Source organism: Coturnix japonica, chromosome 8 (assembly GCF_001577835.2).
Source record: "Coturnix japonica isolate 7356 chromosome 8, Coturnix japonica 2.1, whole genome shotgun sequence".
NCBI classification, from domain to species: domain Eukaryota; kingdom Metazoa; phylum Chordata; class Aves; order Galliformes; family Phasianidae; genus Coturnix; species Coturnix japonica.
The window spans coordinates 17,748,043-17,764,809 of NC_029523.1; the positions used below are offsets into that span (position 1 = coordinate 17,748,043).

At 49.9% G+C, this 16,767-nt stretch overlaps 1 protein-coding gene across 8 annotated transcripts in view; it reads left to right on the plus strand.

The window, feature by feature from the left end:
- The window catches only part of PTPRF (protein tyrosine phosphatase receptor type F), a 332,284-nt gene that overhangs the window by 269,551 nt on the left and 45,966 nt on the right, over positions 1-16,767 (plus strand). For all 8 annotated transcript variants that reach the window (XM_032446277.1, XM_032446280.1, XM_032446281.1 and 5 more), the window contains 6 exons: positions 47-316; positions 2,710-3,291; positions 3,825-3,958; positions 4,967-5,111; positions 9,831-10,136; positions 12,738-12,931. In XM_032446277.1, the coding sequence (XP_032302168.1) occupies positions 47-316; positions 2,710-3,291; positions 3,825-3,958; positions 4,967-5,111; positions 9,831-10,136; positions 12,738-12,931 (1,631 nt within the window). The remainder of the gene's footprint in view (positions 1-46; positions 317-2,709; positions 3,292-3,824; positions 3,959-4,966; positions 5,112-9,830; positions 10,137-12,737; positions 12,932-16,767) is intronic.

The window sequence follows — 16,767 nt, forward strand, 5'->3', positions numbered from 1 at the left end:
TCTCTGCTGGTTCCATACCCTACTAGCTGTCTCCTCCTTGTTTCAGTGCGGCGTGTTGCTCCTCGATTCTCAATCCCTCCGAGCAACCACGAGGTGATGCCTGGAGGGAGCGTGAACCTCACGTGCGTGGCAGTAGGTGCCCCGATGCCCTACGTGAAGTGGATGGCTGGTGTGGAGGAGCTGACCAAAGAGGATGAGATGCCCGTCGGCAGGAACGTGCTGGAGCTGAACAACATCATGCAGTCCGCCAACTACACCTGTGTGGCCATCTCTTCCCTCGGCATGATCGAAGCAACGGCCCAGATCACTGTCAAAGGTAGAGTTATTCCTTTTACTTGGCTTTCAAAGATGTAGCCCTTCTCTTGAATGCTCTTGGGCACAACCAACTGACTGCAATCTCTTATGAGTTTTCCATGTTGCAAGGGAAGTCCCCAAACCCACAACTCTGGGTTTTTTTTCGACTGGCAGTATGTTGTATTTGGGCTTTGCAGGCCATTTCTTCTCTTTCTATATGTGGCTTGTGCCACGTTGTGTCCTGCTGTCTTCAAAGGGAACCTCACTGGGGCTGTGCTCAACCCAGTGGTTACTGACTCATGCCTGCAGCTGCAGGGGCTGCTTGGTGCAGGTGACTGTGGCAATCTACATCCAGAGAACCGTTGGCACAAATGTTTCCTTTCCTTGTTGCAGTAAGGGCAGGACGAGGAGGTCAGCCCCACCAGTGTGACCTTCCTGTAGGCCTTGCCAGAGCAAACAATTTTCTTTCTCTGTCAGTTTTCTTTCTTCCCTTATTGCTCTGCCTGTTTGCCTCTTTTTCTTAAGTCCTGAAGACATGCTTCCTGCTGCTGTTTATCAGGGAACCGTACTGATGCATGCTGACCGCTGGGGACAGGGCAGCCTGCCCAGACAGTTCTCTACAGGGAGGCTGAAGTACGTGTCCTTCCTTTCCCATCTAGGGCCAAACAGATTCACACTATTCCTCTCTTCCTTGCAGCTGATACGTAGCTTGGATTTCTACAGATGTGTCATCCTTTGAGTCTGTCTGGTCTCACAGGCCCCCTCCTGCACTGTAACCACCTTTAGCACTGAGTCCCTGCTTGAACAAATCACAAAATTGAAAGTTAGCCCTCTCTGACCTGATGATGAACAGCAAATTCTCTTTCCCTGGTGCTAGTCAGTGGATGCTTTTAACCTCAGCCACACATTGCTCCCTTCACTCACAGTGCCTGCTGCTTGGTGAGGGCTGCTTCGCTGCACCAATGGTTCCCAGTATTTACCCCTTTGTTCCTGGGAAGGATCTGCTTAGCAACTTTAACCCCTTGTCTTCCTCCTGGTTTCTCTATCTTGATCTGCACCTTCATTCTGAACATCTTGCTGCCTTTGTCTGCAACTCCTTCACCCAGTGTTGCTTCTCCTGTGCTTGTTGGGAAGTAGACGTTTACAGGGCATATGGGAGAAGCAAGACAATATAGCATTGATTTCAGTGAGTGCATCCAAGGCACCAGACGTGCAAGGCTGCACACCCAAGAGCTGGCAAGAGCCACTCACAGCACTCCAAAACCTGAGGGAGGCTGCCAACTTCTTCGTGCTTCAGGCTGTAATATTGGGTGAGATGCATCTACCCTCCATGGGTAATGATGTGGTGTCCTTTTGTGGGTTGCACATCCCTGCCTGCTGTGCTAGCTCAGCCCTCACTGATTTTCTCAGTGCTTGAGTTGTAGCAGTGCTGGAAGTGGCATCCTTCCCCAGCATTCAGGACAGGCATGCTCCTGAGCCTGCCTCCCTCTGCTGTGCCACCTGGAACCTGGAAACCTGATGGTTCTGCCAGAGAACAAAGTACTTGGGAGTCTTTATTGGAGCTGAGCATTTTTTCTAGTTCCACCTTGTGCACAGCTACATTACAAGTCACTAATGACTTTAACTAGAGTGAATTGTAGGAGGTTTAAACTTACTGCAGACTTTTAATTCACTCGTTGTCTCAAAGAATTTGTGTACTCGGCAAATCTCACACACACTTTGTTCTTTTGGTAAAATGGCCAATCTGGAAATATTTGCTTGCAGTAGCTGCGTCCTCATTAACACTTCATAGATGTCATAGGGTTCTTGTGTAACAGTTTGTTGTTTGGTTGCATTTTGACACACCACCCAGTCAAACAGTGGATGTGCAAGTTGATGATTTCTCTGGCTGTATCCCTCCTGCATATACCGTAATACTTGGAAGGCATTTCCCATCAACCCATCTAACAGCATTGTCCATGAACTCTCTATGGCCTAGGATGCTGTCTCTGTGGAAGCAGCAGGGCTCCAGATTACTTGTGGTGCTCTGATTGCTTTACTGTATCCCATTGTAAATCAGCTGTAAACCTGGTTTCTGGGGCCAGCTCAGCCCAGCAAGCACCTTCCCACTGCCAACTGAACCCCCATGACAGAAACATTCCTGCATCCCTGTTGAATTACCTTTATTTAGCCTGCTGCTGGTAAGTGCGTCAAGCACGTCTAATAACATGATTGCTCTGTTTATCCTTCCATTAAGAACCACTTCAAGCAATATATGGTAATATAAAAATGCATGTTCTAGAGTATGAAATGATTTCTGCCTTTTAAAGAAGAATGTTAATGGGAGGTGGCAGCTCCATTTTTATCCCCGTGCACATTGCAGGGTTTGAGCTGACTAAATTATTTAAATCACACCTCTCTGCCTTCCAATTGCAGCACTGCCAAAACCTCCAACGGAGCCATTAGTGACTGAAACGACAGCTACCAGCGTGACCCTCACCTGGGATTCGGGCAACTCCGACCCCATTTCATATTACGTCATCCAGTACAAACCCAAATCCTTGGAGGGTCAGTTCCAGGAGGTGGACGGTGTGGCAACAACCCGCTATAGCATAGGTGGGCTCAGCCCCTTCTCGGAGTACGAGTTCCGGGTCATTGCAGTCAATAACATTGGCAGGGGACCCCCAAGCGAGCTGGTCGAGGCCCGGACAGGAGAGCAAGCTCCTTCAAGTCCACCCCTCAAAGTCCAGGCGCGGATGCTGAGTGCCAGCACCATGCTGGTCCAATGGGAGCAGCCAGAGGAGCCAAATGGACAGATCCGAGGGTACCGCGTTTACTACACCACCGACTCACATCTGCCTTTGAGCATGTGGCAAAAGCACAACACCGACGACAGTCATCTCACCACTGTTGGGAGCCTCATCACAGGGACCACATACAGCATCCGTGTCCTGGCCTTTACTTCGGTGGGCGACGGGCCGCCTTCAGACATCATCCAGGTCAAAACACAGCAAGGAGGTATGTATGGTGTGGGGTGCCGCAGCTTTGTGCCTACACCGGTGATCTGCAGCTTAGCTGCGTGTCTGATCTGCACCAGGCATCACAACTGCTGTTGATGCTCAAATGGTTGCCTGTCACAGTGTCATCCCTGTCCCCCAGCTGTCAGACGGTCCTAAAGAGCTGATATCAATCCGTGTGCAAGTAACACAGCTCAATCTTTTGTCTGGTGTATGATAGCTGAAAATGTGACACAAGGCCCTGGATTAGTACGTTGTCACCTGTGTAACTATACTGGGGTATGAGTACACATATGGAAGTTAGGATTGGGAACGCAGTCAGGGTCTTGCAGTAAACAAGTCTCACTGTCACCTGCCTGGGTTCCAGAGGTGCTTGCTCATTGGCCAGGATATTCCAGTTACTGAGGAGATGAAAGAAGGGGAGTCCAGCAGGAGTGAGAGAATCCTCCCAAGGTGAAACACAGACTCTGTAAAGCAAGGCAACTTCTTTCTCTGCATCTGTGCCCTGCCACTAACCTTGTGTTTTGTTCCTAGTTCCTGCCCAGCCAGCTGACTTCCAGGCAGAGGCAGAGTCTGATACTCGCATCCTGCTGACGTGGCTGCCTGCCTCTCAGGAGCGCATTACCAAATATGAGCTGCTGTACTGGGAAGGAGAAGATGGTGTCCAGGTGAGAATCCTGTCTCTGCTTCTGCAGCACCTAGGACCAAACATCACAATTCAGCTGCTTGTGCTGGTATGACAATGGGACTGTTTAATCACGATGTTTCTCCTGTCCCATAGGTATGCAGTAGGGTCCAGCAGCCTCTGCCTGGCTCCTGTGTAAGTGGTCTCAGCAGTGCATGTTGATTCCTAGCAAAGCAGCTAGTAGTAGCTTGGGACTGGAGGAGCTCCAGAATGCATTGGCACCCTCCCTGATGTGTCTGCACTGTTAATGTCTTTAAGTGCTTATGTGGACCAGTGGGACATCCAGGTGGATCTTAAATGGCCTTCAAAATCTGTCTGTAGCTCCTGGACTCTCTGGAGCATTTCAGTAGCAGATTGAAGTTGGCCTAGAGAGCACTTCCACCTTTACTGTCCTGCTCTGCATAAGTCAAAATTAGCTCTGCCATCGGGACAACACAGTGAGAACTGTTCCGTGGCAGTATCACAGTGTCCTGTGGTCCTCTCCCACTCTCTTGGATTTATAGTGGCATGAGAGCTACCGGAAATACTGCCCACCAGGTGAAGTGTCAGCAAAACCAGCCTTTTGTCAGCACTGCTGCGGTTCTTGAAGGTCATGAGTGCTCATGGATGAGGGCTTTGCTCTGTGTCACAGGCAGACACCATGTGTTGGAAAGAAGCAAATTCCAGTGTTCTGTGCTCCCTGTCTGAACTCTGTAGTTAGAGAAAGCATTCCCACAAAGTTGTCATGCACTGAGTGAAGTCTAGACTCTTAAGTGGTGTAGCCAAGTGGTGGGAGAGATCTGCTTCCCTGCAGAGTCCTTGTATATCAGCTAGAAAGCTCAATGCTTTGTAGTCCTGCAAGACTGTAACACGTTAGGTAGCATGCCTGCAACTTTTTGGGGGCCAGGGTGGCTGATGGGGCTGCTGGTCTCCTTGGTGTTGAAGCTGAGCATCAGCTTTTATTTCTTCTCCACCTACATTAACTAATCTGTGTTTTCCCTTCATTTTGCAGCAAAAGGTGGAGTTTGACCCAACCTCCTCGTATGCTGTGGAAGGTCTCAAACCAGACACACTGTACAAGTTCCGTCTGGGTGCCCACTCTGAGCTGGGGGTAGGAGTCTACACCCCAATCGTGGAAGCCAGAACTGCCCAATCCAGTAAGTGTCTCACACTACAGTACTGAAGACAAAGTAAAAGCAGTCCAGTTCCCATCACCTGGGCATGGAGCAGCTCGGTGCCGCTGCCCTTTTGTGACTGCAGGGATGCTGACATGCAGTTTGCTAAAGGGTGTATTGGGGAAAGTCAGCTGAAGTTTTGGATCAGGGCTCTTTGGCAGAGGGGGTGCACCCAAGTGGTAAGTTCTTCCTTTGTGTCCCTTTGATCATGCTGTCTTTCCCTGAGGGTAGATTCATAAATTCTGATGGAGGAGTGAAGCAGACTGGGAAATTGCTTTGGAGAGATTGATTTGAGTGGGCTTGTGCATCTCTATGAATTTACTCCTATGCGGGCAAGCTGTCTGGACAGGCAGCATATGGGTGTTTGGCTGGCTCTAAATGTGGCTGTCTCCAAACCATAGGTTTTCCACCCCTTCACTCCTCATTCTGGCTGCCTTGCTTCTGCAGGACTCATTCTGTGGTCCATACACTCGATAGCAAGGTGAAGCATCCTTTGAGGCCAGATGTGCCTGTGCCTGACAGGCAGCTGGAGGACTTTGTTTGGGAAGGTAGCTGTCTGCCTGGTTGGTGTGAGCAAATGAGACTGCTGCTTCTGGGACTGCAGCACTAGGGGAAACCAAAACAAGCTTCAGCAGAGTTAATGGGAGGCTAGATAATGAAGTGACCCAGGCAATATCACTTTCATCCTCTCTCTGCCCCATGTGATCACAGAGCCGAGTTTGCATTGCTCTGATTGGCAGCTCAAAGTGCAGCGCATAAGCAGATTAGGGCTATCAAAGGGCCCTGAGATAAGCTCGTTTTCACTAACGATTTTTGGGCTTGCCATTATGCAAAGAGCATTAAAAAGGGGAAAAAAGACATTTCCGTTTTCACCGTCTGTCTGGGATTTGCTAGCCATGTGGGGTGAGCAGTTGGCAAAGGCAGACAGCCTTCCCTGCAGGGAGGGTGCCTGCATGCACAGCAGCACTGAGCCTGAGACGGCCATTAGAAAGGGAGCTCAGGCAGGGAAGAGCAGCTCTGCTCACTATTGGAACGACCTTCTCTTTGAGGGAAACTCGACTTCATTAATATATCAGTTGCAAGGTTTCCTCCACCCCCTTAAGTGAGCTAATGGTGTTTCAGTGCTGCAAGATAGACAGGTATGAAAAAGGAGAGCAGTTCAGATCAAGCAGTTGTAGCTACTTAAACACTGAGAACAAGTTCTGAGTATGGGGATTTGTGCAGCTGTTTAAGATAGCTTTTGTACTGATAGGCAAAGGCTAAAGCAACTCTTGTGCCACTTAATTTCATCAGTGGATGCTCTTACCCTTGAACACACTTCATGGGAGATGGCTCTGTGTATAAATGAGTCTTTCATTCTCGCAACAGTCCAAGAAAGCGAAACCTTTCCTTTGTGAACTCCTCGAAGCAGAGGTCTTCCCATGACCTACTACTCCATATGTTATCTGCTCACAGGGGATCTCCAAGTGGTCTTTTTGAGGCTCTCGCCTCACTGTCCAGTGGAGCAGTAGCTAACTGCTTCTTCATGTGTTCTGTAATGGGGGCATGTTGGAAAAGATCTAGCCAAAACCCACAGGAATAACTTGGGTTTACCAATGAAACCCTCCTTACGTTGGTGACCCAATGGTGAGTGTATTTTTACATACTGAGGATCTCAGAGGCGATAGGTCTTTTAAAACGCTTTGCTTTAGCTCATAAGAAGTTGTGTGCATGGCATGTGACTTCTAGGCAGGAATTCTGTGGTCTGCACTTAACAACACCTTGTGTTACATGGTTGGATTGGTCCTCTATGGACTTAAAACATATTAATCTAGAAAGACTGTTGCTCCCAGCTACAAACTGGCCTCCTTCCTGCACTCTTCCATCTGGTTACCCTGAGAAAAGCTGTTAGATCTCTGAGGATGACGTGTTCAGGTGGGACACAAACTGCGAGAGCAGCCAAAGAGCCTGTCTTCAGGCTCTATTCCTGGCCCTGACAAGCCAGTCACGGGTAAGGCAGGAGGCACATCATTGCTAATGAGTCACTAATGGGCTGTAGAAAGGTGTCTGTGTTGCTGCTGCTGGGCTTTTCTCATGGCATTCCTGCTTAGGAATAGCAGGGAAGCTTGCTGTGGAAGACCAGAGGGATGCAGAGCCCCTTCCAGCAGCACAGCTCAGACCCCAGACCCCGAGCTGACAGCTGCCTCCTGGGCTGTCTTTCCTGCTAAGCTGCTTGCTTAGCTGCTGGATCCCTGCAAAGAAGTACAAGCAGCACTTCTCGGAGGGACTGAGGAACACAGGGGGGATGGAGTTTTCCAGGAGCCTGCAGCGCCTCAGGCAAATAGTGTGATGTGGGAGAGGAGCGTCAGCTCTGTGCCCATCAGGCCTCACTATTAAAATGCTGTTCCCACTTGAAATACGAAGGTGGATCTTGAGGCTGCCTGTTCCCCAGTGTGAGGAGTAGGTGGGCTGGGTGGGCACACAGAGCTGCTGTGGGCCAGTGGGGGAGGCTGGTGGGAGCAGCTGGGAGAAAGCAGCTGTTTGCATGGTGTGTGTGTGAGTGTGTGCTGGCTGCCCAGTCTGCTCTTTGCTGACCCCGGGTTGGACACTTTCACTCCTTGTGCAGTTTTAAGTTGATCCTGCTTGTGTTACCAAGTTTTATTTTGCTTTTTTTTTAAGTGTTTATCTGAGTTTGTGCCTTGTACATCATGTGTGTGACTCTTACCCAGTCAACAGCCAACATTTGACCTGCCCATGCTGACTGCCAAAGCTGTCTTTGGAGAAGGATGCTCTGCTGCATCCTGGAGCTGTGGAGGCCCAAAACCAGAGCAAGCCTTCAACTAAAGGCTTTGCCTCTGTGCAAACAGTGGCATAGGCTTGCCAAGCTCCTTGTGTCTCAACTGCCCCTCTGAGGGATGCCAGCAGGATTGTGTCTCTCTGAATTCACTCTTACTGTTGCTTCAGGACTGTGTCTTCCTACTCTCTTGCTGCTTCTCTGCTCAATTAACTAAAAGTGTGTGAGGATTCATGTTCTACTTCTACTCCCTTCTAGTACACCAGATGGCAGGGCCATTCCCACTCTACCTCCCTCATGGAGGCAGTTGCTTGCTTCCACACACTGCTTGGTTTCTCTTCCCTCCAGTGCAGCCCATAGCATCAGCCCAGCTCTGCGCAGGCACCATCTCTTTGCTACCTGCTCTCCTTCCAGTGTTCCCAGGCACCAGGGATGCATCCTGCTCCTTGAGCACAGAAGTGGACACTGAGGGTTATGTGCAGCCTGCAGCTTCCTCACACAGGCCTTGTTCCCAGCAAGCAGAGATCACCAGTGGCACTGTGATGTCCCAGATCTTCATTTGCTTCCATCCTGTGTCCAGCACAGTCTGGGTGTTATTGGGCATTCTAATTATCTGAGGTACCTTGTGTGGAGTGACACAGGTTGTGTTCACCCATGAGGAGGCAAGCTGTCCCTGAGCCCCCAAGAAGCAAGCTCTAGTGCACGGGTGGCTTAAAGGACTTCAGCAAGGGAAGCTTCTCTTTCTGCATATATAGATATCTGGCTGTGGTGAGGAATTGGAAGCAGACTTTCACCCACTGTGCAAAAGCAGAGATGCCTTTTACTCCCTTACTGCTTGGCCAGACTGCTTTGCAGTCTTACAGTGTCTGTGCACACATTCTGGTGGTGGTGTTATGTCCTCTGCTTAGGGCACATTTCCTGTGCAAGCACACAGGGGTGCACCCGTCTCTCATCACTTCCCCAGCCAGAGGGGCTCCCTCCATTCTTGAGGCTTCTGCCCGAGAGAATGAGAAACATTCAAGCACAGAACTATTGTTCTGTTGCAAAACTGCCACCACTGTCGGTTGTTAACTCCTTTCCTAGTCCCTCTCTTGCCACCAACAGTGCTGTGTGGAGAGGACTGAGATGCACCCACCACCCAGTTCCCATTCCTCCCACTGAGGTCAGTTAACACTGCCGGCACTCAGAAGTTGTCTCAAAGTGCAGGTGGTTTTTCACCTGTGAGCAGACAGGACCTGCCTACCTTCCCCTGTGCAGCTTCACAGGCCAGCAAGCTGCTGCGGCAGGTGACTGGTGTGGCAGGCATGGAGCACTCAGGCCCCAGTACAACACCCATACAGAGCAGCACAGCCATGCTATCCCATGTTTCTGCATAGTGCCTGGCTTCCATTTGGGCAAGGTGCATGACAGCTGAATGCTGCCAGCCAGCCTCAGTCACCTGCCTTCCCTGCCCTCTGTTGTTTCCTTCACTTGTCTAGAGCAGGCTTTCATGCAGTCTGGTGTGTGAGCTTCTCCTTCTGCCATTCTTGCCTTCTGTAGCTTCCTACCTCTTCTGGTTTCCATCTGCTTCAGATCTTCACTGAAAACATCTTCATTCTCCTTACCAGTCTCTCTCTCTCTTCTTTTATTGTCACTTGTTGTGTTTGATAAAGTCAGCATCCAGAACAGCATGGGGAGGAGGTGTTTTCTGGTGCAGAAGAGCCCTTCTGTCTCCATGCTGCTCATCAGGTTTTCAGATCCAAATTGCCCCTAGTGCCATCTCTGATGATCTGAGAGAAAGGCAGGTGTTAGTTTAGGAACCTACTGGCTGCATTTCCACGTGTACGTCCAGTGCTCAGTTGGCTGGGTAACAGTTCCCTGTGCATTTTGGTTTGTCCTTCCACTCATTTCCCTTCATCTCCCCACTTCCTTCATTTATTTATCCCCAGCCCCTTCTGCCCCACCCCAAGAAGTCGAGTGTGTAAGCACCAGCTCCACTACCATCCGGGTAAGTTGGGTGCCACCGCCTGCCCAGAGCCGCAATGGGGTCATCACCCAGTACTCCATTGCGTACCAGGCAGTGGAAGGAGATGACAGCACCAAGCATGTGGTGGATGGCATTGGACGGGAGCACTCCAGCTGGGAGATCAAGGACCTGGAGAAATGGACCGAGTACAAGGTGTGGGTAAGGGCTCACACCGATGTGGGGCCAGGACCGGAGAGCATCCCTGTGCACGTGCGCACTGATGAGGATGGTAGGTGTTACCCGACAGCTCCTTCAGCTACCACCCTGGGGTAACCAGTGCTCACCTAGATGAGTAGCACACAAAGAGAGAAATGCAGTGGGGGATGTAGCATGGGAAGTGCTTCCTCTAGCAGGGCTGATGGCTGTTGGGAGCTCCAGGCAGAGGCTCCAGGCATTATGGTGCTTTGTGTGTTTGGCTTCCTAGAGTGGTATGGTGGTGGCTTCCTTTTTCTGTAGGGTTCACCCAGCCAAAGGCTGCTCTCACGCGAGATCAATGAGACTTAGAGTTTGCTTGTTGACCTGAAATCCAGCAAACTAAAAGGGGGAAATGAAATCCATTTGAAACTTGTAGATACCGCAGGAAAGCTGCTTCCCACCCTGGCTTCCAGGCAAGCCACAGCTTATATAAATCTGCTCTTCTGCTCAAGAGCCAGAATATTGCATGTACGGAACACTTTACTGGATACGACAGCTTTAAAGAGAAATTGCTTTGTATTAGCGAGGCTGTCAGTTATGTCATCACGACTTAAACCATTTCCTTTGAAAGTGCCAGAGCTCAGGGTGACAGTAGGAACTTCCGTGGCTTCATCCTGACCCCAGAAGCTGCAGATTTAATGGGAGGAGAAAAAGATGCAGCATTTGAGCAAAGGGTGATCTGTGCCTCACCCAGTCAGTGTAGCAAATTGGAAACGGGCATGCTGCAGTTCCCCTAAATGGGCTACCACCGTCCCCCATGTCTCTGTGGCTCTGGAGGTGGTGTCTGGGAATGCTCGCTGACTGCATTCCTGGGCTGGCAAACACATCTGTGTGTCTCCTGCTGCCTGTATTGTTTGCTTCAGTTCTCCTTCTTCAGACTTGTAGCCCAGGGGAAGCTGCTACCCCAGAAATGTCGCAGCAAGCTTTCTCGGTTCATTTTCGGACACCATGGTTGGACATTGCGGCTCAGCTGTCAGGAGTGATTTCATATCCCTCCGACATGCTGATGCTCAGTAGATAGCCACGAATGAATGAGAAATGCTCAAAACAAATCGAACTTTCCCTCTTGGATGTGGGACACAGCATGTACCTCGCAGAACAGGGTAACTTCCCCTCTCTCAGTCAGTGTTCCTCGAAACACTTCACTGCTCACACTCACCTCCTTTCATGCCCCATAGTTTCCCCATGCTGTGTTCTGCCAAGGCCAATTGCCTTCTGCCAGCAGAGCTTGGCACACAGCTTCTCTGTGGTTCTCGGGGAGGATCATGCTGTTTGCTTGGGCTCCCAGCTGTGTGTGGGGGCAGATGCCTTGCTAGGACAGGAAAGCCCCATGGCTCGTTCTTGGTCACTGCACTGAGTCAGATTACAGCGTGGGCTGCTCCAGCCAGAAGGTGGTAACCCTTCATTCACAGCCCACTCTGTTCCCATACCTTGAGCTGGCCCCATCTCGCTAAGATGCCCCATTCCTCCTTTCTGTATTTTATTTAATTATGTACAATTAAGAAGGACATCTGGGGAAAATAATGAATTGCCCTGCGGCTTAAAAACTGTGCTTACCTGCTGGGTAGCTGTTTCTTCCCCATCTAGTTGGTCAAAATAGCAACGTTCATTATGTCTGCTTGTCAGCTATCCATCCCTAATTATCTAATACTGATTATTCCTTACTGAGCAGAGAATTGGGGCGTAGGGGGGTTTCAAACCCCTGGATATTCCTAGGCAGTGAAGGGTGGAAGGAGCTGGGCCCAGGTCCCTCCGTGGGTGTGCTCTGCAGGGAGCTCACACCTCCACCCCCGGCTGTTTCAGGTGGAAGGAGCTTTCCAGGAGCAACCGAGAGGCTAATTTTTTAGCATTGACATTTTTGTCACAGTCAATGCAAGAGCAAAAAGTAATAAGGAGGTAATTTTTCCAAATGGTAAATACGGTATAAATACATTTTTAAACGGGCCTCACCTTGCAAGAAAATTGATATTTTCTGGGCAGTGTAATTTTTCATTTTATTATCAAAAAGCATTCAGCTAGCCGTGCATGAAATACAGTCCCTAGAGCTGTCATAATCCCCACAGGCCCCTTTATCTGGCTGAGTTCAGTGAGCGCTGTCTGTGAGCTCTGGGTTATTGTTTTAGGATGGCGCTTTTCCTCCTCATTAACCTCTCACTGTCGCAGGGGAGGAGCGCGTGTGCTCAGGCTGGTGGCAGTGCTGGGACCCCACAGGGCAGCACCCAGCCGTGCAGTCTGGGCTGCAGTGGGAATACACAGGGGGATCTGCAAGGAGGAGGCATGCAGTGATGGGCAGCAAGCAGGGAGAGCTTCAGAACCCCCACCTCTGCCACAGGGCACCCCAAGCTGCCATGTTCCATTATATTCTGCTTTGCTTCTGCCCACTGCTGGAGATGAGAGAGGGGCAGATGGGGCTGATCCAGTACAGCTGCTCCTTTTGGGTGCCCCTGCATATCACAGCCCTGCTCCGTCCCACTGGGAGCAGCAGAAGTGTTGGGGTGTTAGGTCAGGGTTGTGTCATGTGGTGAAATGCAGTATGACCTACTGGGCAGGTGCAGGGTGAGGTGAAGGGAAGGTAGCAATGGTAGAAGAGCTGACCATGTGCACCTGCTAAATATCCATCCCATGTGTGTTACAGTGCCCAGTGCCCCACCACGAAAGGTGGAGGTGGAGTCTGTGAATTCGACAGCCATCCGGGTGAGCTGGAAGCTGCCCATCTCCAACAAGCAGCACGGGCAGATCCGGGGCTACCAGGTGACCTACGTGAAGCTGGAAAACAACGAGCCCCGAGGGCAGCCCGTCATCAAGGATGTCATGCTGTCGGAAGCACAGGTACAACATGGGGACAGTGGGCTGGAGGGCATGGCACCTTCCCTCTCTGCAGAGGGCTGGGCTGGCTGGGCCCAAGCATCTCTTGGCAGATATGGAACATGGGACACAGCCCTGCCTGAGCAGGGCAAATGGTTTATCCACAAGCTGTAACTGGTAAAAAGCTAATCAGGAAAGAATTGCTGTGGGAGAGATGTTGTATTGGGTGATGCTTCTCTCTTACCCCTTCTCCCAACATCCCTCTCTCTGCCTGCCTCATCCTGTGCTCACTCCAGAGGATCTTCAGATGGTCTTAAATGAGCTTCAGGTCTGCTGCTTCCATGCTGCTGACTGAACCTAGAGGAAAGCCTCTGTCCAGGCTCTGCACACAGCGGGCACAGCTGCCAGGCAGGGCAGCCTGTAAGGCTCAGCAGAGCCTCCCTTCCCTTTTGCTTGTGCAAGGCAGGGACTTTGTATAATTCACCAAGCTGTGAGCAAGGCCCCGTTCCCACCCAGTCCTCCAGACGTGCTTATGGGCTCTGTAAAGCCCGATAAGCTGCTCTGCATCTTTCTAGTGGTCAGGGAAGTTGTCAGTGCCCTGCCATGAAGCACAACTCTTCTTTGCAGCAAGGGTCCTTCATCCTGGATGACCCGTGCTGTTCTCAACAAAGATAATCATATAAATGAAGTACAGGATCTGCTGCTGTTGGAAGCGACGAGTAATCGATTCTGAGCTGGCTTGCTTGAATGATGCCCAATATAAATACTGGAGAGCCGCAACGATTAATTGATCTGTCTCCTGAACGCAGCTGTGAATCATTTATACGTTTGTCAGTGGGGAGTGTGGCGCACAGAGGCAGCTTTCCTCCCCATTCATATTCTGAAGGGTAAAACTCAGTAATAATAAGAGGAAAACTTTGAAGAGAAAATGCTGTGAGGGTCTTCACAGTGTTATCTGGGACACATCTTTGTTCGTTTCAGATGCTGAATTATTTTAACCGTTAGAAAAGCTCCTTGCTGCCCTTTTCTGATTCCAGGAGGATATAATCTTCCATGTTGTTTGAACAATTGATGCTGTGTTGTTCAGCTGGAGTTTGGAGTTAATGGGTTAGTCTCAAGTGTAGGTGGGTAAAGCTGGCAGTGTTGTTCTTGTTGGTGTTTTCAAATATTTTCTGCTTGCCCAGCCGGTTCTGCTTTCATTCCTTACTCATACAGTTCTGAGAGAGGAAGGAACCCCATGCCAGCATTCAGGAATGAGAGTACCGGAGCCAGTAACTTTCCAAGGAGTGCTGGATTTTGCATAGCTTTGAATGCGTGCAGTTATCATCAAGGAGGCAAGCTGCTTAAAGTTTCCCGGCCTGTCAAACCAATTACCGGTCTTTGATATTCAGTGAATTTATGTGGGAAAGTCCTTGTTTGCCGCAGTATTTTTTCCCGGCATATATCATGCTGTGTTCATCTGTTGAGATTCCCGAGCAGAAGATAGTTGCACAGAAGTGACTGCTGTGAAGAAGTCATGTCACCCATGGGACGAACTAACGGTGACCCTGCAGGAACGAGGTTTTACTGACTTGGCAGAAGAGATACCTCCCAAACGAGTGAGAAGCCAGGCGTGACCTGTGCTTGTGGTGGAACGCATCTGCTCCAGAAGCATAAGAACCCTGTGAGAGCTGCCGTCTTTCAGTACAGCGGTGCATATCTTTGCTAACAGCCCAGATCGAACCTTAACAAGTAGACTGGGAAGAGTTATTGTCAGTGGAGCGAAACAAAGATTCACTGGTCCCGGAAGGCCACAGGATGTAGATGGAGTCCTGTTCAGGACTCAGAAACATTTGTAAAATATAAACTGATGCACAAAGAGAGAATTAAACCAATTCCAAATGTGGGTGCAGGACAGAAATTCTTTGGACACGTAGGCAGAGCCCCTCCTCCTGCCCAGACAGGCTGTCTGCTGATTTTGAGTAGGTATGTACCACGTAATCTGCTTCCTGCAGATGGTATGAAGACACTGGCATTAAAGCTGGCTCATGACTTCTGCTGATTGAAGACGAGAAATACAGAGAGAGTAAACGAAGATGAAAGGAAGAAGAAAAGGGAAGGAGATGTTAGCTATGCAGATAATACAAATTCTCAGTTTTCAAAACCATTTGAGCGGAAAGGACTAAACCATCAGCAGTGAAGTAGGGGCCCTGGCGCTGGAGAGATCGTGCTTTATTTTGCAGCCCCCTGCCTAGGGAGAAAAATCTGTCATTAGGAAGGTCCTGAGATGGAAATGAGGCTTCTCCCTCCTCCCTGTGGCCGTACCTGTGACTGATTACCTCTTCCACAATTCTCTGTGCCTTCCAGTCTGAGCTCTGTATGCAGTCATGCCAGCCCCAAGACCACGTTTGAAAGGAATAAGGGTAGTCTGAGGTCTTGGCTGAGCCCTGCCTTGCTCATATAAATCCTTAGTGACTCAAGGGATTGGAAGATTGCAAGGCCATGGGGCACAGAAGTTAGGTTCCACAGGGAAGGGAAGGGGCCGTCTGTCTTTCCTTTGTCTCCAATCTCTGATCAGCTCCAGCAAGTCCACACAAGCAGATGGCTCAATCCCTTCCATCCCTTCCCATCTGCCAGACTCATGTGCCCGCAGAGTGCAGCGTTGAGCAGTGGCAGGGCTGAATCTGCATCTATGGGCACACAGCCGCCTTCTATTGCTGGGTAATAGTCTTGGATCCTTATCTAGGTGTGCATGGAGCAACTCCTGCCTGTGCCCACCTAGGTTAAGAGTCCGGTGCGTTGGTGAGATGTAGCATGCTTCATGATGAAAGGAAGGCACAGGCTGGGAGGCATTTCAATAATGGACAAAGGAGAAGTTCTGGAGCCATCAGACCCCTTCACATCCAACAGTCTGTGCACCCTGAGTTTGCACCTGGAGTTTCACTGTTGCACCACCGTCACTGAAGCAGAGAGCAGGATCTGCAGGAAAACCCCAATATCTGCTTCTGATAGTTTGGGATACTTAGGAGGGATTGAGTCTGTCTTTTGCAAGAGCCATGGTCAGGGAAAATAGCTATTCCCTGCTGAAACATGACTACGCTGTGCGGTGCTGAAGTGTAAAATGAAACGTTAAGGCACTGCAGCTGCTATAAATACAGACTGTTAGCTTTAGCACTTCCCTGAGCCATCCTGCCTCACACATGCAGCACTGTCTGAGGTCTTTTTATGACGGCTCCTGGGCCTTTCAGATCAGTTTGTCTTGCTGACCAACCTTACACACTTAAAAAGCAATCAAGCTAGGATAGGAAGGAAATGTTTTGATCTGTGGGTGATTTTTTCATAATGAAATTGAATTTATACTAGGGTATTTATGCAGACCTGGATTTTCACTGTTACTTGTCCAATGCAGATCTCAAAGCGTTTCTTTGCACTCTGATCTGATACAAGATTAAAGTCCAATGAAGACATAAGAGCAAACAGAGTCTGAACAGTAAACATTTGGACTAAAATCCTTCTGGATGATAAGCTCCCTGCTGCGGTGTGGAAGGCTGAGGGATGCAGTAGCCTTGCTATTTGTTGCAGCAGGGTATCAGGGTATCCTGCAGCTGCATACAGACAGCCCTGGAGCAGCATGGCATGCTACCACCCCCATGGCCCCCATCCATCAGGAGCACAGTGTTGGAGCAACTTCTAGTAGAAAGAGCTGCCAGCTTCACATCCTTCCTGCAGCAGGGCTTGATCAGGGCAGAGCATGTGGCTGTTGGTCATGGTGGCAGGTAGGACATCCATCAACAGCGATGGATTGGAGCACACAGCAGTGGAAATAATACCAAGCTGTGTGTGGAAAAAAGACCTTTAGGGACAGCAGTAGCTAGTTGTGG